This window comes from Aethina tumida, chromosome 1, assembly GCF_024364675.1.
Source record: "Aethina tumida isolate Nest 87 chromosome 1, icAetTumi1.1, whole genome shotgun sequence".
Classification (NCBI taxonomy): Eukaryota; Metazoa; Arthropoda; class Insecta; order Coleoptera; family Nitidulidae; genus Aethina; species Aethina tumida.
Genome location: NC_065435.1, coordinates 9,466,793 through 9,488,482, shown reverse-complemented (window position 1 = coordinate 9,488,482; position 21,690 = coordinate 9,466,793). Strand labels below are relative to the sequence as shown.

The window sequence follows — 21,690 nt, the reverse complement described above, 5'->3', positions numbered from 1 at the left end:
TTTGAAGAGGTGAAAAAAAATAAGAGGGGTGTGTGACCTCTTGACCACAACGCTTGATGACTCTTGGAGATATAAACACGTCCAAAGTGGTGACTAGTTTTGCAATTGAATTGTCTAGTATGCTTTTATGTAAAGATCATTTGAATCTTGGATATAACATTATTATTTGAAGTGTATCAACTAACTGAGCTTCAAGATGCTGTGATTAATAATAATATATAAATTATTATTATATCACAAATATTACATAAAAATTAAGATACAAAATATTTGTGGTGAAACTTTTTACAACCAAAATTCTCCAAATTATTCATTTTTTATTTTACTCAAAAAAATCCATTTTTTCTGAATCTATTTTGCAGTAAAGTATAGTGATTTAATTGAGACAACAAATCACATTTCCTTTGTTATCTCTCCTAGTTGTTAGACGGATATGCTATTAAAAAACATATGTATGTAATTACGAATGTCAGGGAATTTACCTGACGATTCTGAAAACTAAATAATTTCCAGCAATTTTTATATAGATACGAAAACAGTTTAATTTTTTATTCAATGAAAAATACCTATAAATATTTAATTCAAGTAATATATTATATTACACTCGACTATTTTCTGAATCCACGACAAGTCTATATTCCTTCAAGCTTCTTGAATTGCTGTGATGAGTTAATTTTTATATAAATTCACTTTAGATTCGTCACTAAAGACTAATCGTCTCCACTGTTCTATGGTCCAGTGAATCTGATCCCATCCACTAACCATCTTCTCACAGACCTTGAACTAATTTCAGCAAGTCCCATTTCTTCCAGGTTGGCTTTAATTTCAGTTGATGATAAAATTGGATTGTTTTTTGGCATTCCACTTCAAATTACATTTTTAACTTCGACCAAAAACTAAATAATTATAATAAGCAAAATACTACCACTAAATAATCAATTTAAATTCATACAAAGTGATGAAATACCATAAGTAAAAATTAAGAGTTCACAATTTTTTAAAGAATAAAATTAGATTAGCCAGTTGGGTAGTAGACACAACAATAACAGAAAAAACAAACAAAACATTATATACTGGCATTCAATTCAAGTAGAACAGCTCATATTTTTAACATTTTAATAAGTTGCTATAATTATGGCCATTGCTGTATTTATTTTTAAGGCAATTAAAGTTAGAAAAAATAAATATTTAACTTGGATATTGAGGTTTATTGATAAGGTTTCATTGATTGGTGAGTAAAAAATATACGTAATTCGCATAAATTAACTTGATAAATCTATATTTGTCTTAAAAATTGTTTTAATTAAATTTGCCAACAGGCGGCGATAAGCCATGATAAATTTGGCAACGATTGATTATTTTAAAATAAAATATATATAATAGGGATTAATCTAAAACTCCAGAAAAGTGAAATAATATAGTTCAAAGGTTAGATATATTAAACTTTTATTAATTAAAATGGGTCCCCTTTAATTGTACTTGATTGTACATATAGGCAATGATTATTTTATTAATTTTTATGAAATGAACAGATAAAGGAAAAGAAAAATAATTATATATTTTTAAAGAAGGTGTATTTGGTTTATAATTGATTGTAGTGGTGTTTGTCGAAATTATAAAATTTATAATTTATAAATTTATAATAAATTTAGTTGGTTTACATATAATAAAATTCAAAATTTGAAATTATTTACTTCATTTTAACTAAGTTTGATTAGTTACATAAATTTAATAATAATCGGCGGAAATTTTAATTTTACTTAAATCAAATTTAATTAATTTAAATAGAATCTTATAAGCGCCACAGTGTTGATTAGGCAACCACGTTTACAGCAGCGAGTTAACTGAATGGCATACACACCAGAAAGTTTGTTGTACCGTAACCATGTATAAAATTGTTTGTCCTCGCCTAGGTTACAATTAATCCACATTTAAATGTTACACTTGTTTTAACGCCGCAGTCTCTGGGCATGCGTTAAACATTACGCATGCTTACTTTCGTTTTCATTGATATTTTGCAATAATCTTTAATACCATGGGTGGCCATTATTGTTGTTATTAACGACCCAAGACGCACCACACGTAAAAAAATGTGCTATGAATAATCCTGACACGGACGAAATTGTCAATTACCTGTCAACCAAGTTCAATAAAATATTCTGTGATCGCGACTTCGTATGTTGTGTAGTTGAGGATTTCAAGTCAATTTTGAACAACAACAAATGTTGGTAAGTACCGGCGCACATGCCCCTGGCACGTACCCACCCACCACCTCGTACGGGCCGCTCGAACGGTGGAAGTGCATTCACGCTTCTTCAACACGCGGAAAGAGGAATTTAAAATGCAAGAGAAAGTTACAATTGTGACCTCACAGTTATGTAAATCTTTAGATTTTACTTTCATTTACTTTCAGTGTTCTCGTCTTCCCCGTTCTAGGACCAATCTATCAGAAGGCGGTTCGCTATCAGGCGCGGATTTTTGATCTGGCCGTTTTCGGACTCAGCTCCGGCAAATTCAAGTCCATTGCGGTATGTCAGAAGCAATACATTTTGTAAGTAATACACCCCCTAATTGATAAAACAAATTATCCAATCTGATTGGGTTACAGGAAGAAAGCAATGGAAGATAAGGAAGCTATGGCCGAACCGTGCAGCTCCAGCTTGAGGAAGAAGAGACCGGAAAGACAACTGTATGTGCCTCCAGCACAAAGACACTCCCGACTATCGAAGGAGGAGTCGCCACCTAAAAGTTCAAAAAAATGTGAAGTTAAAGTACAAATACACAGTGACAGAAGCGCCCACAGGAAAACACAAAGTGAGGTGCAACCCCCGGTGATTTTGGAGAATATTATTCCGCTTGGCCATTTGTTGCACCTGCACAACACCACAATTTTATTCCCCACTTGGAAGTATTCATGTGACAAATTTTACTTGGACCATGATTGTGCTTTTTATAACTACCGCCTGTTTGGGGACAAGAGGCAGGCCTTCTGGACTATTCCTATTTATTACCCCCCCTGTTGTACGGGGGATTTACTGCAAGTTTTGAGTCGTGACACCTTCCTGTGGCAACCCAAAATCCAATTGCAGAACCCAAAAAACATTCAATGTGCCAATACTATGACGTATCCAATTTACAACTTAAGCCCACAAAATGATTTGGAATGTGTGAGTTGTTTTAGCATTAATTTATGTTATATATTTCATGTTTTACCCTTGCAGGATAATGGAAAAAAGTCAATTTTGTTCACACATTTCGAAGCCAACAGCATAAATTTGGAGGAGGACAAGTGCAGTGCATTCAAAGTGTCGTGCCCCAATGTGACAAGTGACAGAATTATCGACCTATCTGTGTTTAATTTGCCTCACTGTTTTCTAATCAAAGATGCAAGTGACACAGAATACTGTTTTTTGTGCGAGGACCACCACAACATTGACACATGTGTAAGTTTATTTATTTTAAAAGTCAGCCGCCTGTGAAATGCAAATGTATTCTAATTAATAACTGTAGTCTTCAGTTTGTTTGTTGTGGTTCCCTCAGAACGTTGACGTAACTTCAAATTTAAACGCATTTTTCCTCATTTGTTTTAAGTAATTCATTGTATTATTCGTGTGCTTGTAAAATGCTTTCTACTAATTGATGGAAATTCATAATTTAGCCATTAATTCTGCTTCACTTAACGTACAGCATTGATATTACAATGGTCAATTAGTGTTTTAAACCGAGTTCAACGACTGGACTTTCAATTTTTACACTAATTAAGACATAAATAGTAAGATTTGTCCCCACACTGCTGAAAGTAAATGAGGCACGAGCGTTCAGATCACGCTTCACGGATTCGTCGTCATTTTCACCCACGAAATTATAGCAACAATTCGAAAATACACCGTATAAAAATACGAAAGTATTGGTCCTAAGCCAGATCTTTTATTAGACCAATTGTTTTGTATAAATATCAGGAATTCAACGTGGTTGGTACCCTAATTCGACTCATTTGTCATTCACCTGGTACCCAAATTTCTAACATGCAAAAATCACCTTTCACGTGCTGTGAATTTTTGCATTTAAGTGACGAATTTAAATCGTGTTAAGGTGGCCCATTGATTGATTGAAACAATTAAATTATGAATTATGGATTGAATAGTAACCTTTGGGTTTTAAATAGTATCCTTGTACCACATTCGTTTTATTAATGTCCAGACGAAAAATATAAATAGTATCACTATCACCAAGTGTGGTGAATCGTGTGTATTTTTGTCGTAAGTCCAACCTTCTTTTCGTAATCGTAATTTCTAAGCGATTAATTAGTGTTAATCCAGTCGATTTTCTAAATTGCATAACACAGAGAAGAAAATCTTGAGGTGATCTTTCATTAAATCATCAATTAAGATTCTCCGAGTTCTTGTGCCGGAGAAAGTAGTCTATTGTTAAATTATAATTGTCAATATTTTAAATTCAGATTATGTTCCAAGTCGTATTTTACTTTCATTACATTATAATAACCTTGATAAATATTCGCTGCAACTGTACATTGACATTTTCACCATTTTTTTTTGTTCTGTTAAAACGGTAATTTTTTAAAAAAACTTCGAATTGTTTAAATGTTATGCAACATGTGTCGTTTTATGTAATGTACGTAATAATTCGAATCCATATGTGTTTTAACTTTCTCTGCTTTTATGTTACCACAAATACGCGTTGTCATAATTATTTCCAAGTGTAATTACGCAATTTACACAACCGTGCCATTTTAAGTTTGTTTATGTTTTTGTAACTGCAATTGGCGTAATTGATAAATGTATTAAGTTCAAGTTAATCTTTGGTTTTAATAATATCTGAAATGGTTCTTATTTACACTATTAATTGTCTACTTTTAATCAGTAAAAATCAACTTACGTGTGCTTAAGTACGTAATATATAGATAAAATATATAAATTTATTCATAATTAATAAAATTTAATGTAAAACATTCTATAAAATATCTTAAAAAGTGTATAAAATATATGTATTAAAAAATTTAGACAATTTTAAATATTTTTCATATAAATTCTTAAATATTTTTATCATTGAATATTTTATTTTTAGGTTGAATATGTAAAATTAATCATAATTATTAATATTTAACATAAATAACTAATTAATAAATATTAAAATTTGTAAAAAATTGTCTGAAAAACAATTTTAACATCAATTTTTAGCATTCAACATTTAATTATCTGAAAAAATAAATAAAATTATTCATAATCATTAATAATTAATGTAAAAAACTGTAAGGAATATTAAAATCTGATGAAAATCAATTGGAAAAAACAATTTTAATATTTATTAGACAAATTATTAAAATTAATCATTTTTTCCATTTTTTTTTTTAGCATTTATCATTTAATTTTTTGAGAAAGTACATAAAATTATTCATAATTTATAATATTCTGTAAGGAATCATAAAATCGGAAGAAAATCAATTGGAAAAAACAATTTTAATATTTATTAGACCATTTTTAATATTATTTAGCATTCAACATTTAATTCTTTGAGAAATCTTAAAATTTGAAAAAAATCATTGAAAAAAACAATTTTAATATTTATTAGAAAAATTTTAAACATTTTTCCAATTTTTTTAGGATTTATCATTTAATTTTTTAAGAAAATACATAAAATTATTTATAATTAATATTAATTAATATAAATATTCTGTAAGGAATCATAAAATCGGAAGAAAGTCAATTGGAAAAAACAATTTTAATATTTATTAGACAATTTTTAATATTATTTAGCATTCAACATTTAATTCTTTGAGAAAATACATATTTATTCATATTTATCAATAATTAATGTAAAAAAACTATAAGAAATCTTAAAATCTGAAGAAAATCAATTGGGGAAAAACAATTTTAATGTTTTTTGGACAATTTTAAATATTTTTTTTCAAATTTTTTTAATATTCAATTTTTAATTTTTTGAGAATAATAATAATTAATGTAGAAAACTAAAATTAATCTTAAAATCTCTAGTTCCAATTGATTATTGGATAAAACAATTTTAATATTTATTAGACAATTTTAAATATAAATAAATATATAACATTTTATTTTTTGAGAAAATACATAGTTATTCATAATTGTTAATATTTACTGTAAAAATCTGTGTTGAATCTTAGAAACTGTTAAAAAATTATTTAGAAGAAAAAAACATAAATCTCGAAGATCGATTGAAAAAAATGTATACATTTTGCAAAATCTTTTAAACATTGAACATTTCATTTTAAGAGAAATTATATATATATATATTTCATCATGTTGCTGCACAGAACTTTGTTTATCGACTTTTACTAATAGAATATTAATTAGAACATTGCTTAAACCATTTATGTAAGTTGTTTGGTCAATCTTGTATAATATTCACTGCCACTACTACTAATTTAATTAGTTTAGTTTAGAACAACGCATCGAACGGTAGTGATATTATTTTATCACGTAAGTACTTATAAATTTCCTGTTTTATAAATTTTGAACCGTAAATGTGTACGTGACTTTCAATTTTCACGGTCAAAATACGCTCCGATAATATATTAATAAAGAAATCTTCTGTATTTTCTATTGTTCAATTAACTAGAGACATGTTATATAAAGTTTCAAAAAAAGTCAACCATTGTTGTATTGTTACAAAATTATTCAACTGTGTTATTTAATTTCATTTACATTCTATATTAGCATTGGAATAATAACTTTTATTTTCGTTTGATATACTTATTAATAAAATTAGAAAGTGTCAGACAGAAGGCAATACCCTATAATTATGTGTAACAGTATCTAAAAATAAATTCACCGTTTTCACATTTTTTAAATAATTATTTGCAACAACAATTCACTGGGTTTTTGTTATTAAAAGCCGCGGAATATTCACAAACTCAAGGCCGTAACTGTTAATGTATTTAAACTGTGTCAACTAATATTTACGTTGAATTTCATGTGCTCATGGTTATAAAAATTACTGGGACATCTAAATACATATTTATGTAGTTTCAAAATTATGTATGTATACAGTAGCAACTTTTTAAAATGTTAAATATTAGACCGTAACTTTTTTTTTTTTTTAATGTTAAAATAATATTAATTTATCTGTTTCTGAATTTGGCTGGACATAAATATAGCATCTTTAATTATTAAAGAGGTTTTTAATGATTCAATCTGTGTTTTTTAATTTAATTTTATCACTTTGTATAATATCCTTTTTGTCTTATAATTTTAGCCCATCTCTGTGGAATAAACTCGGCCATTTTATACTCCTTCAAGCTTCCTGAATTGCTGTGATGAGTTCATTTAAATTTGTAAAATTTTTATGAAGGTTATAAAAGTGATCCCCCATGTTTTTTATTGGGTTGATGTCTGGACATTGCGACGGACAAGACAGCGATGCGTTTGTCTTTAACCAATTCGTCACAATTTTGGATTTGTGTTGTTGAATGTTGAAACACATTTATTAAGAGCATCATTTCTTCAATATACGGAAGCAAATTGTTGTTTAATATATCCCTGTACATAAATGTAAGGGGGCCTACGCCAGAAGAATTGAAAGATAGAACCCCACAGCATAATTCAACTGCCACCATGTTTCACTGTGGGTATAACAAACTTTTTATGTAGTTTTGATCCTAAACAATGTTCAACATAAGCAGAACCATCAATTTTCTATAAATTAAATTTAGAATCGTCACTAAAAGCTACTCGTGCCCACTATTCTGTGGTCCAGTGAATGTGATCCTAAGCACGTCAAAATGGACTTTCACATTTTTAGTAGAAACCAGGGTTTTTTTTGTAGATCTAGAGTCAAACGAACCCTGATCTACTTACTATTTTCTCACAGCCCCTGAACTAATTTCAGCAAGTCCCATTTCCTCCAGATTGGCTTTAATTTCAGATTTGATTGTTTTTTGACATTCGAATTAGACAATATTTTTAGTAGCTATCACGTGGCCAGTTTCTTTAAATTTTTGAATATCACTGGAAACGATTGACTTATTTGGCTGTAAAGTCTTTGCCATCTCTTCTTGTTTCTCTCAGTCGTAACGCTGTATTATAATTTTTCTTACAGTTTCACTTTGACCAATGGTTAAATACAAAATTATAATAAGCAAAAAACCGCCAGTAAAAAATCGATTTAAATTCACAGAGATCAATGAAAGACCATGAAGTAAAAGGTTGCTATAATTTTGTCCATTGAAAAATAATTTATTAAAGAACAAAATTAGTTATAGTTTTCGAGATTAATTCACTTGTTCATTCACCGTTTCATTTCCAGTACACCACCAAGAAACTATCGCTGTTGGAAATGAACGAACCCAAACAAAACGGTGACACACCAAAATCAAACTACCACCAATCCCAACACGTTTTAGAAATAAGCAAAACCAAAACGACTGATATTATAAGGAACTCAATAAACACCAACAAGGAGAAAATCTCGCCGGAAAAAAAGATACCGAAAGTCTTAAACAAGAAACAGGAACATGACCAGGAAAAGGAGATCATGAGGAAGACGAAAGAGAACATAAACAGAAAGAGCAAGCCGATCATGAAGTACGTGGATGACAACAATGACACGCTTAAAATAGGCAAAACTGACAACGTGAACAACTGGGAGGACTTGTTTGATGATGAAGGTCAACTTCAAGATGAATTATTTACTGAAGTAATTATTGACATTATTATATTTTTAGCCGTACAATTGCACGATGCTTTTTATTATATGAATAATTTTGTTATTAGGTTTCATATTAATTCGAATAATTTTTGCAGGCCTTTAATAATGATAAAATGATTTGAAACTTTTACAGATATCACAAAAGGTCGGCAATAACGTGACGATCCTGAAAGCCACAGAAGATTATACGGCGTACACAACGAAACCGATTGAAGAATTCGAACATGTTGTAGAACTGTACGATTTCCCGTCCACAATCGAAACACACGACATCATACAAATGTTCAGTGTTATAAACAGTGATGCTATGTACATCAAATGGGTCGATGACACACACGCACTATTAGTATTAGGCTCATTGAGTCAAGGTAATGAACTAATGGGAATTTGGGTTCAGAGTTTTTATGTTTCAGGTTTTTGACAAGACACGAGACAGATTATTTAACATTATTGTTTATGCGATTAATCAATTTATCAAATCATTAATAAACGATAAACAATAATGTTAATGAAGAGATGGTGACAGAGACAAATGGACTGAGAAATTTCGGAGACTATTCAGGACATTACGTTTTATTAAAAGCTTCTTGAAAGTATTTACTTATGTACATAAATCATTTTTTTACGAACATAAAATGTGACTAACTTGATTAAACATTGGTTGATTGGTGAAACAGTGTTTCATAAAGAGAAATTGATGCATGCTAAATTTTAACCATAGAAAATCAATTAAATGAGTCCTAAAACTTTTTTTGTCCTTCATAAATATCTAGTTACCATACACTTTAATTAATATGTGGACATATTTATTATAAAAAATTAATATTTTTTAATGTATTAAGTTATCCTTGCAGTAATAAACATTTATCCACCATTTGATGTCATTTAGTACTAACTCCATTGCTAACACTCATTTATAACTCAAACGACATTGAACATACTTCTTGTAAATAGTTCCACCTGTTAAAAAACAGTGACGACTTCGCCCTTTCGTTTCCAGCTCAAAAAGCCATCCAACTGGACAACCCGTTGATAAAAGCCAGGCCTATGTCGGCGGCCAGTGGCATCTCGTTGGCTGTGGCCTACAAATCCGACTTGAAACCAGCGATGAAACGTCCCCAAACCAACCTGCAAACGGCCCGCAGACTAATAACGTCACATTTGGGTGCTAAAACGAAAATATCCAAGGAGCAGAACGCGAAGGAAAGGGAAGATTTGAAGGCAGCCAGAGGTTGGGTGGCATCAATTAACCTCTGGGCGGTTTAATATGGTGTTGTTGTTTCAGAAATGAAGAGACTGGCCCGTCAGAACGAGAGAGACGCCTGGGATGGGTTTTGCAAGACGTCACATTAACACGATTTCCTCTCCATGAATTATAGTATAAGTAACGTGCCTTACGCTCATTGTCATTCGCAAACGATTGAGGCGTCCGCTGCGATGATGAGATTTAGTTTTTACTATTGCAGTGGATGCATCAATTGTGACAATTTTATTTAATTAGTTACCAGTGCATATTTTGCATATCATTATTTTAGAAAAGTCTATGTATACCTTTAATATTTATTATATTTAATATTGTTTAAATCAGGGTCTAAGAGCTGAACTGTTGCGTAGATTAATTAATTGCATGTTCATCAAATATATAAATGTATATGTAGTTCTCTGACCCTGCATTTTACTTTTTATAATTTGTGATATTAATTTTTTATAAGAATAAATTAAATATACAAAAATATTTTATTTACAACGTATACAAAGCTCAGATTAACTCGTGTAATTATGTGTAAAATATATGTATTTTATTGTATAAGTAATTTTTTTTTTTCTCAAACCTAACAATTACATCTTGTTTTATTTTTTTCTTCTGCATCAGATAATGTTTATTACCCTTCTAAAAACGCTATTTTTGTTACGGAAATGGGTACGGCATTTTTACAATCTACAATTTCACTTTCCCCAAACATCATTCACTTTTAATTTAGAAAGACTTGAATTATATTATTCACTAGGAGGAAGTTCATATAAGAAATTATCATTTATTATTTTTAATCATGGTTTTCCCTATCACCATAAACTGTAAAAAACAATTATATCAGAAACTCTTTATAAGTGTTTTTATTAGTTAAAATTATTTTTTTTCTACTTAAATAGACATTTAAAGAGATTTATAATTTGTATATATTATTTACAACACAATTTAGTAAAATATCCTTCTAATAACATTTAAAACATAATGTACAAAACAAAAACAATAGTTTATTTTTATTTACACATAATTAACAACATACACTTGATGACACACATGATCAGTACTTCTGTCATGTAAATTTGGTCCCCAATCATAAAAACTCAACCAAATATCTTCACTACCCCTTGAAAATAAAAGACATGGCCAGTAAAATAATTTATTCATTACTGTACTTAGAAATTGGACAATTTAATTCTTGAACAATCGTCAATGGTTGGGAACCTTGTTTATGTCGGTATTTGGAGTTATCTCATTCGTTAGAGGCACGCCTCAGCTCCCCCACCATTGACACAAAAGCCTGACCTTAAAGCGCATGCGCGAATGTTGGAACCAAATGGAAATATTCAAGATTTATTTATAAATGAATTGGCGCGAAGAGGCACATTTAAAAGTGCCTCTGGAGAACATGCGCACAAAATATTCATTAAAATTTAATGTAAAAATCAAATATACAATATACCTTTGTTTAAATATTAAGATATATTTTATTTTAAAGAATAAAAACATAAAAAATATATTTTTCGATATATATTTAAGTTTTTACCTATTTAAATAATTTGTAGCACTTAAAATAATAACACAATTGTCCTAATAGTGGCATTAACAATAATCAAACAGTATTAGTTCTAAATTTGTTAAAAATAACAACTTTGTACATTTTTTCACAGAAAAAACCCAAATTGACACATTGTTAAGGTAATTCCAAATGATGAAAGTTTAATTCTTTTCGCAGGAATTAGATGTTAATTCTTAGGTTATACGATTACCCACTTCCTGACAAAAATCCCCCTGTATCGAAAATTCATGAATTCCGACATCCGAACTGGTTTGCCGGGATTTTAGTTCGTCACTCTGTAATTCAAGGACAAGGCCGTTTGAAAGTAATCGTATCCGACAGAGACATAATCAATGCGGTTGAGAAATCTTTGTCGGTGAACCGTGTTATTATGAGACTTTCATATTCTAGTTAGATTGCCGACGTCTGAGGTGTTTGTACGAGCCGCACTCTTGTTGAATCTCCATAAAATGTCTTACATCGGTCGCGTTATCGTTTACGGTGGCAGGGGGGCACTCGGTGCTAAATGTGTGTCCCACTTCAAAGCCAACAACTACGTAAGTAACTAAATGTAAGCCCCTAAGTGGTGAATTAAACCCCAATTTTTTCAGTGGGTTGGATCAATTGATCTGGGAGAGAATGCCGAGGCTGACTTGAATATTGTTGTAAACAAAGATCAGCCACTTACTCAACAGGTTGGTAGTTATTGATCCTAGCATGACCCAGTTTTTAACTCAAAATATTCCATCAGGAAACGACAATCCTTGACTCGGTCAAAACAGCCCTCAATGGATCCAAGCTCGATGGCATATTTTGTGTAGCCGGAGGTTGGGCTGGAGGCAACGCCAGCAAAGACTTGATAAAGAACTCCGAACTGATGTGGAACCAAAGTGTGACCACGTCCTTACTGTCCGCCACGATTGCGGCACACCATCTCAAGGATGGTGGAGTTTTACAGCTCACTGGTGCCAAAGCCGCTCTTGAGGGTACACCAGGAATGATTGGCTATGGACTGGCCAAAAGTGCCGTCCATCACTTGACCAAGTCGTTGGCGTCGGACAACAGCGGCCTGCCTCCAAACTCTACCGTTCTTGCCATCTTGCCAGTTACCTTGGACACTCCGATGAACAGGAAGTGGATGCCGAAGGCTGATTTTACCACATGGACTCCCTTGGAATTTCTTGCCGAGTAAGATGATTAATTTTAATACATACATAGGCAAATAAAACTAATTTATAACTTTCAGCTTGTTCGTTAAATGGGCCAAAGGTGGTGACAAGCCCAAGAGCGGAAGCCTTCTGCAGATCATTACAACAAACAGCCAGACCGATGTTATCCCAGCTTAATTCATTCAAAATTAAAAATTGTGAAAATTATGGACCAAAGGGTGTGTTGAGTTCTTTAATTTAAAGTTGTATTTAATATATTATTGTTTTTATCTAAGTTTTGTATAATAAATGTTCAGCATATTAATAAGGTTGTTTATTTAGTGTAATTATCTCCCGGAAATAACAAAACATGTTTTCCAAGGGAATACTCAATGAAGATATTCTATTATTATAATGTTACTGTGTGGTATAAAATTATTTATAAACAAATACGGTTTGATTAAAAAGTGGTCCTGTACTGATGCTGTGTGATGTATTGTGGGTTGTGTGCCAACTGGCGCACAAAAATGAATCTCAAATTTAAGGGTTTTTAAATTATTATTGATCCAATAAATTTCACCATTCTAAATGAAATTCCATTACGCACTAGTACAATTAACGTGCGCAGCTTGACTTGTTATTGTGTTTATACCAATATCAATATAACCTAGAAAATGTATTCAACACAATTTTAGCCTAAATTAAATTTTGCTAATTAATTATGGAATTATTGGAATTTAAAGATGCAAAATCAATTCCAGATATTGTACACACTTACACACCTTCCCTCAGAAATAACGCTGTACCTATTGTAATTGATAATGGTAATTCCTATTATTTTTTACTTATCTGTACTAATAATCACAAAATTTAAGGGTCATATCAGTGTAGAGCCGGATGGGCAACAAACGGAGAACCTTTATTATTATTTAAGAACCTTATAGCAAAGCCCAGAAAGGAACGGTCTAAAAAAGACACAGTTGAAGTACCACAAACACCACAACTACAAGTAGGAAATGATATTGTAAACATTGAAGCAGTTAGGTTCCAACTGAAAACGCAGTTTGATAAAAACGTAGTCACACACTTCGAAGCACAAGAACATTTATTTGACTATACATTCAGCCATTTAGGCATCGACACAGAAAATTGTGTGCCACATCCAATTTTATGTACAGAACCGTTTTTAAATCCCAACTCATCCAGACAGTGTATGTATGAAGTAAATAAAAGTATTAGTCTTGACAGCTTGGTGTTTTTTAGTAATGAGTGAACTTTTGTTTGAATGTTATGATGTGCCCGGAATATGTTACGGAGTTGATTCATTATTCGCTTACAATTATTCTGCGAAACCTTTAGAGAATGGATTAATTGTGAGTTTGGGTTACCATGTTTGTCACATAATACCCATAATTGGTCACAAAACCATTCACGCCAACACCAGAAGGTTAAACACAGGTGGCTTCCAAATTATATCATTTTTACATCGAATATTACAGTTAAAATATCCGGCGCATGCAACCGCCATAACATTAAGTAGGGCTGAAGAGCTGCTTCACACTATTTGTAAAGTGGCTCTGGATTATCGAGGGGAGGTTTTAAATTGGAATGATCCTGACTACTATGAAGATAACATTAAAAAAATTCAATTACCTTATTCGGTGTCTGTTGCTAGCTCATCCTTAACTGGTAATTCTGCCAAACATTTCATTTTCATTAGATATAATTGGGTATGTTTTAGTGGAGCAGCAGAAGGAACGGAAAAAGGAGTTGGCCAGGAGGCTAACAGAAATAAACGCGAGGAAACGTGAAGAACGACTAAGCGAGTTCAAAACGAAACTGAAAAGCTTGACTCAAATTGTAGAAATGATACAGTATGGCATAGATGAGGAGGACATTCAGGCTGCATTTTCGGAGCACCAAATTAAAAACGTTCAGGATTTGCAAAAGAACATTGCCAATTTGAAAATGAAAATCGATAAAACAGTCCAAAAGATACAGGCAGCCAACAATGCTGAAGAAGTGGATGAGCCTCCAGCCAAACAGTCCAAGTACACCAAAATGGTGTTCGAAAACGAAAAAGCCATGCACTTGTATCTGCAAAACATTAAAAAATTGGTACTGACTCAGTTGAAGTAAATGTTACGTGACATGAACTTGTGATTGTGTTTTAGAGGCAAGAAATTTTGAATAAGAAAATGGTAAGGAAACAGAAAAAGCAGGACATGGCGAAGAGGAGGACGGCTGCTGGCCAAGAAAGAATGCGTATCATTTCCCAACTGGCAAGAAAAGAAAAGGGGAACGACGACTTCGGCTTAAGAGACGAGGACTGGGAGATCTACAAAACCATCAGCAAAGACGGTACCCAAACGTCAACGTTAACCTAACTATTATATAAACACAACTATCAATTTTAGGCGGCGACTCCGACAGCGAAGCAGAGAACGAAAAACTCGTGGAATACGAAGAAATCATACGTGCCCACGAACCGTCCGAACTGGACGAAATATCGACGCCGGGCGAGACCCATCAACTACACGTGGGCATCGAAACTATCAGGGCGCCGGAATTGCTGTTTAAACCGTACATGCTGGGGTCGTCCGAAGCTGGACTCTCTGAGGTGATAGGCTACGTTTTGTCGTTGTTTTCACCGGAAGATCAGCTGAAATTGGCCGCCAATGTTGTGGTGGTTGGGGGACTGGCCAATTTGAAGGGTCTCAGGGAGAGGCTCCTGCACGAATTAATTTCAATAAGGCCGTTCCAGTCCGAAGTAAACGTTTCTATCATTAACAACCCCAATTTATCGGCGTGGCACGGTGCGAGAAAATTCGCCAAGTCTGCCGACTTCAAGAAGAGTTTGTTGACGAGAAAAATGTACGAGGAGAACGGACCGGAGTATTTTATTGAGCACGCGTCGTCAAACCCTTGTTATCCCACTCCTAAGGGACAACCAGGCGAGTTTGATGTCTGATTTTATCATTAAGAACATTAATCTACTTTTATATGAATTATGACAATGAATTTTAGAGGTGTTCACTTGAATTATTTATATTATGCACTCTTCATTGGTGAAACCATTAATTAAAATTAAATTTTACAGTAAATCTGTTTTCAAGTTATTGTTTTTTAAGTATTTTCAATATTGTTGTACATAATATTCCAATTAATTTTAATACTTTCTATGAATTATAAAATTGATGTTCAAATAAAGTTGTTTTATTCTACGTTACATCAACACTAAGGTCTAAATGTTGCTGACGTCGCTAAAAGCTTAAGATGCTCCTGAAAAATGGTTTAAAAAGATATAAACAAATATGAAATAACACACTCATTTATAAATTAAATCAGAAAACGTCCTAACAAAAAGTCAACTCATTTTATAGACAAACAAATTGAAAGGATCAGTAAACGAAATCCTTTCTTGTCTTTTAGGCAAATTAAAATGAATAATTGTAGAAACAAAGTGTAGTTATTTTATATAAAACCTTAAATATTTGACTACGTTTAATTAGAGGTGTGGATTCTTTAATTAATAATAAATAGTGGCCTATGTAAAGGTGATGAAATAATATATCAATTTTTTAGAACAATTTATTGTAAATAACTGTATAAAATTAACATTAAATATAAAAATAATTTACAATCTTATTTACACATACTCATAAATAATAAAAAAAAATTAGTAAAGTCCTCTTGCTGATTAGGAATCTGAAATGATTAAGTAAATTTCATAAAAGTGTGGTGCATGGATAAAAATGAATATCTACTGATCATCAAGCAAAGCATTAAGCTAGCGTTAATGGGAATAATTACAATTATCACATTGTTTTTGGTGTGTTTTATGTCCCGGTAAAGCATTGTTATTGTTTAACTTGCCTGAAGGCTCTATCGCCCGGTTATAAATCGTTTCAAGCTGTGGCTGAACGTAACCGAGTAAGGGACGTTCGGAAGGTTCCGCCGACCAACACTTTTGCATGAGATTCCAACACGGTTCTTCGAAATGCGGCAAACACTCAGGTCGTATGCCTGAAACAATAAAAGTCCAAATTCAATTTTAGTTACGAAATTAAGGTAACGTTTGATGGTTTACCTTTTTTGACGCTGTTCCAGAGTTGCTCCTTGTTTTGAAACTGGTCGAAATGAATAGGGAGTTTGACCTGGCCTGCGCAAATGTACCAAAAAAGTATACCAAAAGCGTACACATCAACACTGGAATCGTATCTTCCAGTCAGCAGTTCGGGTGCCATGTGTACCGGTGTGCCCACAATACTGCCAGACATCATAGCTTCTGGTATACAGAAACCGAAGTCCGTTAATTTGGCACGATCCTCGTTATCCAACTACAAAGGATAACGTTCATAATTGATGACAATTTTAGAGGGTGTCCCAAAAATTGGTTGATTTCGACTGCTAGCCAGTACTACTTGGAAAGCAACCAATTTGAGACACCCCGGATATTGCAATATAGGCCGAATATCTTACTAGGACGTTTTTAAGCTTGATGTCTCTGTGTACCAGGCCTTGCGAATGTAAATACCTAATACCCTCAACAACATCGATGGCAATCTGCACTCTTTTGACCCACGACAGGCCGGATCTGAGCCCGCAATACAAATCCTTCGTCATCCTCTCCATAATTAGCAGAACAGCAGGAGAACTACCGCCGCCGTACGTGTAATCCACCACCGAACCACGCAATCTCACTATCCTCGGATGCTCCGGAATTGTTCTACAAAATCATATACAACAACAGCCACCCACTGTCTAAACGTTACCTCGTATAATAAAACTCCATCGCCAAATCGTTCCAATGTCTATCATCCGGAGGCACAACCGATTTGAATGCGCACGGATTTATGCCGGCCCACGGTTCGCACGCGGACACCACCCCGTACTGTCCTCTGCCGATCTCCTTGATTTGCTTCGGCATGCCCCATCTGACCAGGTCGCACAGCGACGTGCTTTCCAAGGCGAGGCGTGCGAACCTCGGGGCGTGTCGTTTGCGTATTGTCACCCGTTGCTCCTCGGTCTGTTCCAACTGGCCGCAGAGTTGGTTTTCGAGAGATCTCATGGCCGATTGGAACGCTTCGTGTGATGCTTTTACGTGCTCTTGAAACTGAAATGGGGGTTTTTAATCAAGGGTTGGCTTAGGTAATAAACCGTCCATGATATCAAAAATGTAATTTTTACGATTTTAGGGGTTTAAAAGGAATTAAACAATTTGAGACTTCCATAATTATACACCGTCAGTAAATATCCAATGGAAAAGAGCATTTTTTAAAGACAGACATTTTAAATAAATTTCTACAACTAAGTAACTGTTAAAAAAAAATTTTACCAAGTCAATTTAGAAAATTGAAATAATTTTAATTTATTTTAATTAATTATAAACAGTTATATTTCTACGTCGATTTTAAGTCTTAATAAAATAAGCAATAATAAACAGAAATTTCAAATTAATTAGTACTAATTAACTGTTTTATATATATATATATATATATATTTATATTTTTTTAATAAGTAAATTTTGAAAATTAAAATAATTTTAATTTATTTTAGTTAATTATGAACAATTATCAAAATATTTCCACGTCGATTTTGAATTTTAATATAATAATTTAATTTAATGTTTCAATATTAAAAAAAAAACTTCAAATTAATTAGTACTATATATAAGTAACTATTTTAAAATATTTTTAAATTTAGGAAACAAAAATAATATTGATTCATTTTAGTTATGAACAATAAATAAAATAATTTAATTTATTATTTTAATATTAAACAAAAACTTTTAATTAATTAGTATTAATTAAGTAACTGTTATAAAATGTCTTTAATATAACAAACAAATATTATTGTATTTGTTTTTTCATTGTATATTCTAATCCTCATAAACGTAAAAATTGCTGATTTCATAAATTGTTTATTATTTTTTAGGTTTTTCAATAACCAATCAATTCAGCTTAAATAAAAGAAAACTATATTTGTTTTATTTTTAACCAACATATTTGTTCTTTTTAGACTGTGATAAAATATTAAATAAGTATTTAAAGTTTTTTTAATAACTAATCAGTCATTATTTTAGATTTAAAATAAAACTATACTTGTTTTATTTTTAACCAACATATTTATTCTTTATAGACTGTGATAAAATATTAAAATTTATGAAATAAAATCAGTTTATTTATATACCTTAAAATATTCTTGTATTTGTTTTTCACTGTATATTATGATTCTCATAAATATAAATATTGTGGGCTTCAGAAATTGTTTATTAGCTTTTAGGTTTTTAAATTACTAATCAGTAATTATTTCAGCTTAAATAAGAAAATAACTGTATTAGTTTTATTTTTAACTAAAATATCATTAAATTAATTAATTTATTTTCAGGAATTCATTATCATACTGATGCTGTATTTTAACATTAGTTAATTTTAATTTAGAATAACGCTGTATGATTAATATTATATTTATATTTAATACTATATATTATATTTATATTTAATACTATATATTATATTTATATTTAATAATAATTAAATCTAAATATAATTAATATTAATAGTAGTAAATTGTAATTTAGTATAGGGCTGCATTTACTAAGAGACAATTACTATTCTGATATTTTAAAATAAAAACAAAAAGAAGCCCATCACAAGTATACTGTATTCCTTAATTATGGTAGGAGCCCCAAACCTCTTACTTATAATTAAAATTTAATGAGTACAGTCTAGTACAGTCACTAACCTACCCTAACTTACCTGTAGAGAAATCGTTTTGGCCAGCTTCGAAGCACTCAGAGAGTCGATCATGTTAGTGACGACCTGCAGTTGCCACTGTAAGTTGCATTGTATTTGACAGGACGACGTCCAGGGCAGCGCCAGCGTCGACAGCAACGTCCTCAGCTTGTCCATGAACGTTTGCACAACCGAAAATGACGTTGAGGACTTAAGATCTATATTGTAGGCGGCGCTGATTATTTGTTTGACGGCATCGGAGGCCGACAAGCTTCCCTCGAAGTCGTGACAATTTTTTTCGAGACTCTCCAAGCACCTCTGCAAAGTGCCAGTGTAGCTCTCTTGAAGACAACCAACTGATTGGACGATTTGAGTGGCCACCGAGTTGCTTAGACGTCTCAACACTAGTTGTTGGATTTCCATCATGGCCATTTTTGGGGTCTGTTGATTATTATCTGAAACACGTTAAGGGAGTTAGATTTTGTGGGGCTTTGGGGGTGTTTTAATACTGTCATACCATGTTGGTTGTATTCTTCAAGCACTTCAGCTACATTAGACTTCATGTCCAAGAGAGTTCTTTGGATTATTTGAGTAATTTTCTCCTGCTGAGCACTGGCAATTTCCATCAACGTTTTGTAGAGTTTCAGCTCAATTTTTTGGGCAAATGATATTCGTTTTGGTGTGATTTGAATTTCCCGGGCCATATCAAAGGCTGAGAGTATAAATTTTCTCAGACATTGATTATGAATCTAAAAATTATTAATGATGTTAAGAAATAAACAAAACACATCAACATGGTAAATTACATCACTAAGCAATGCAGCCATTTTCAAAACACTGGATTTTAAAACCTCCCTTATGAACAACACAAATTCTTCATCAATTTTAGTATCACACATCAACGTATTGTCCAAGTTACAATCCAAACAATACGATTTTCTCTTCATAATATTATCAGTCTTAGCGTTTTCCACATTTATATATCCTGTAAAATTAACTATTGATTATTCTGTACCATAATTAAGTTTGATTATTGTTTCACACTTTACTTCAACAATAAATTGACTAGACAAAAATGTTTTCAAATTAATATACTTTTTTACAAACCCAGTCTTTCCAATTGATCATGCAAATTTTGCAATTTAGATGAATACTTTCGACCACCATTGCACTCAATGGAGTGCTGTTCAGATTCAGTCAGAGAATCTGTACTTTTAGTAACTGTAACAACTTCTGTAACTTCACAAACTTTCACAAATAAAAACGGCTTCCTATATATCTCTTTAAGTTTCTTAATCTCTTGAATATCCTGCAATTTATTAAAACAATAAAACGACTTAACCAGTACAAAATAAAAGTTACTCACAATTTCACTTAACAAATCATTGGAGATGGTATATATTATCACAGGCAAAGTGTTTTCCATGTGTTTACCCAAAACTTCTGGCAACTGTTCGGGCTGACAGTCTGGAGGTACCATTATTTTAACATTTTCCTTCAACACAGCATGATTTAATTCGACTTCCAGGGAGGGACAATGATCCAACAGGCACTCTTCATCGTTTCTTTGCAAATCTTCCTCAGGCAGAGTAACCCAATTTCTTTCGTGAGCTTTCAGTTGCTCCACTATTTCGATATCATGACCCAACGTCAAACGGATATTTTTGATGTGTCCATGAATAAAAGTTATCTGAAATTGTGTGTGTTAATATTGTGTATGGGGAAGGAAATTGAAATAACTTACATATCTCCATCTTTTGCTGTGAAGGGGTAGAATCGGTTGTCCTAACAGTTTATTTACAAACAAAGCTTTGGCATGGCAATCTTGACCGAAAATTAATAAAGTCGGACTTCTAGTGAGTTTGGCCCTAAGTTTATCAATAATATCTTGATTAACAATATCTTCACTAAGATCACCTGCGAATGTCACAAAATAAATTATGCAAAAACACATTATTAAAACCGCAAACTTACGTCCCAACTGGAGAGTATTAACAATATACTCGAGAGCACAATTCGTGTCTCTTAAAATTCTGGACAAACTGTTACAATGTTTTGCATGCCTCCTAAATTCCCTGGGAACCTCTGATAACATGTTGATTAAGTTGTTACATTACAAGAAAAATACTGAACGGTTAAACTGTCATAACTAAAATTAAACCGTATTTTGTTTGTCTGTCACAAATTAATAAACAGGGACCACTTCACACAAACTGATAGACATACAATCACTAGAAATATCTGTTAGCGACATCTGCGGTTTTCAGGTTATGTTGGTCAATTTGTTGACGTATTGAGTAC

At 32.2% G+C, this 21,690-nt stretch overlaps 4 protein-coding genes across 7 annotated transcripts; 3 read left to right on the top strand and 1 right to left on the bottom strand.

Annotated features, from left to right (window-relative positions):
• The first annotated feature begins 1,926 nt into the window (after positions 1 to 1,926).
• LOC109595451 (uncharacterized) lies at positions 1,927 to 10,510 on the top strand. 3 transcript variants are annotated; one of them, XM_020010799.2, is made up of 8 exons: positions 1,927 to 2,228; positions 2,414 to 2,551; positions 2,609 to 3,167; positions 3,222 to 3,443; positions 8,299 to 8,688; positions 8,834 to 9,068; positions 9,701 to 9,931; positions 9,986 to 10,510. In XM_020010799.2, exons 1-8 carry the CDS (start codon positions 2,098 to 2,100, stop codon positions 10,051 to 10,053), a joined length of 1,974 nt encoding a protein of 657 aa, XP_019866358.2. In that variant the 5' UTR covers positions 1,927 to 2,097; the 3' UTR covers positions 10,054 to 10,510. The 3 variants fall into 3 exon arrangements, with proteins under 3 accessions (XP_019866358.2, XP_019866359.2, XP_049826839.1); XM_020010800.2 differs by having other exon boundaries at positions 2,088 to 2,228; positions 2,437 to 2,551; XM_049970882.1 differs by lacking the exon at positions 1,927 to 2,228 and adding an exon at positions 2,278 to 2,343.
• Positions 10,511 to 11,763: 1,253 nt separating this feature from the next.
• LOC109595462 (dihydropteridine reductase) lies at positions 11,764 to 12,980 on the top strand. Its single transcript, XM_020010816.2, has 4 exons — positions 11,764 to 12,061; positions 12,116 to 12,199; positions 12,256 to 12,692; positions 12,751 to 12,980. The coding sequence occupies exons 1-4, from the start codon at positions 11,975 to 11,977 to the stop codon at positions 12,848 to 12,850; spliced, it is 708 nt and encodes a 235-aa protein (XP_019866375.1). The 5' UTR covers positions 11,764 to 11,974; the 3' UTR covers positions 12,851 to 12,980.
• Positions 12,981 to 13,115: 135 nt separating this feature from the next.
• LOC109595459 (actin-related protein 5) lies at positions 13,116 to 15,842 on the top strand. The gene is made up of 6 exons (XM_020010813.2): positions 13,116 to 13,476; positions 13,528 to 13,863; positions 13,916 to 14,341; positions 14,394 to 14,770; positions 14,827 to 15,013; positions 15,070 to 15,842. The coding sequence occupies exons 1-6, from the start codon at positions 13,374 to 13,376 to the stop codon at positions 15,621 to 15,623; spliced, it is 1,983 nt and encodes a 660-aa protein (XP_019866372.2). The 5' UTR covers positions 13,116 to 13,373; the 3' UTR covers positions 15,624 to 15,842.
• Positions 15,843 to 16,326: 484 nt separating this feature from the next.
• On the bottom strand, positions 16,327 to 21,690 carry LOC109595471 (dual serine/threonine and tyrosine protein kinase-like). Of its 2 annotated transcripts, XM_020010825.2 has the most exons (12): positions 21,364 to 21,690; positions 21,134 to 21,306; positions 20,756 to 21,079; positions 20,497 to 20,698; positions 20,196 to 20,374; positions 19,907 to 20,138; positions 19,414 to 19,844; positions 17,428 to 17,768; positions 17,135 to 17,381; positions 16,743 to 16,992; positions 16,529 to 16,678; positions 16,327 to 16,360 (listed from the first exon to the last, which is right to left on the bottom strand). In XM_020010825.2, the coding sequence occupies exons 1-12, from the start codon at positions 21,482 to 21,484 to the stop codon at positions 16,353 to 16,355; spliced, it is 2,658 nt and encodes an 885-aa protein (XP_019866384.1). In that variant the 5' UTR covers positions 21,485 to 21,690; the 3' UTR covers positions 16,327 to 16,352. The 2 variants fall into 2 exon arrangements, with proteins under 2 accessions (XP_019866384.1, XP_049826634.1); XM_049970677.1 differs by having other exon boundaries at positions 16,327 to 16,678; positions 21,364 to 21,687.

Excerpts from the sequence above, each read along its gene's own strand:
- LOC109595471 (XM_049970677.1), bottom strand. The coding sequence starts at position 21,484 with ATGTTATCAGAGGTTCCCAGGGAATTTAGGAGGCATGCAAAACATTGT. Across the intron at positions 20,375-20,496 it reads TGATCAATTGGAAAGACTGG|GATATATAAATGTGGAAAAC; the intron begins GTTTGTAAAAAA and ends TTAATTTTACAG. Across the intron at positions 17,769-19,413 it reads CCAAAACGATTTCTCTACAG|TTTCAAGAGCACGTAAAAGC; the intron begins GTAAGTTAGGGT and ends CCCCCATTTCAG.
- LOC109595462 (XM_020010816.2), top strand. The coding sequence starts at position 11,975 with ATGTCTTACATCGGTCGCGTTATCGTTTACGGTGGCAGGGGGGCACTC. Across the intron at positions 12,200-12,255 it reads ATCAGCCACTTACTCAACAG|GAAACGACAATCCTTGACTC; the intron begins GTTGGTAGTTAT and ends ATATTCCATCAG. Across the intron at positions 12,693-12,750 it reads CCCTTGGAATTTCTTGCCGA|CTTGTTCGTTAAATGGGCCA; the intron begins GTAAGATGATTA and ends TATAACTTTCAG.
- LOC109595459 (XM_020010813.2), top strand. The coding sequence starts at position 13,374 with ATGGAATTATTGGAATTTAAAGATGCAAAATCAATTCCAGATATTGTA. Across the intron at positions 13,477-13,527 it reads ACCTATTGTAATTGATAATG|GGTCATATCAGTGTAGAGCC; the intron begins GTAATTCCTATT and ends ACAAAATTTAAG. Across the intron at positions 14,771-14,826 it reads TGCAAAACATTAAAAAATTG|AGGCAAGAAATTTTGAATAA; the intron begins GTACTGACTCAG and ends ATTGTGTTTTAG.
- LOC109595451 (XM_020010799.2), top strand. The coding sequence starts at position 2,098 with ATGAATAATCCTGACACGGACGAAATTGTCAATTACCTGTCAACCAAG. Across the intron at positions 2,552-2,608 it reads TGTCAGAAGCAATACATTTT|GAAGAAAGCAATGGAAGATA; the intron begins GTAAGTAATACA and ends ATTGGGTTACAG. Across the intron at positions 9,069-9,700 it reads ATTAGGCTCATTGAGTCAAG|CTCAAAAAGCCATCCAACTG; the intron begins GTAATGAACTAA and ends TTTCGTTTCCAG.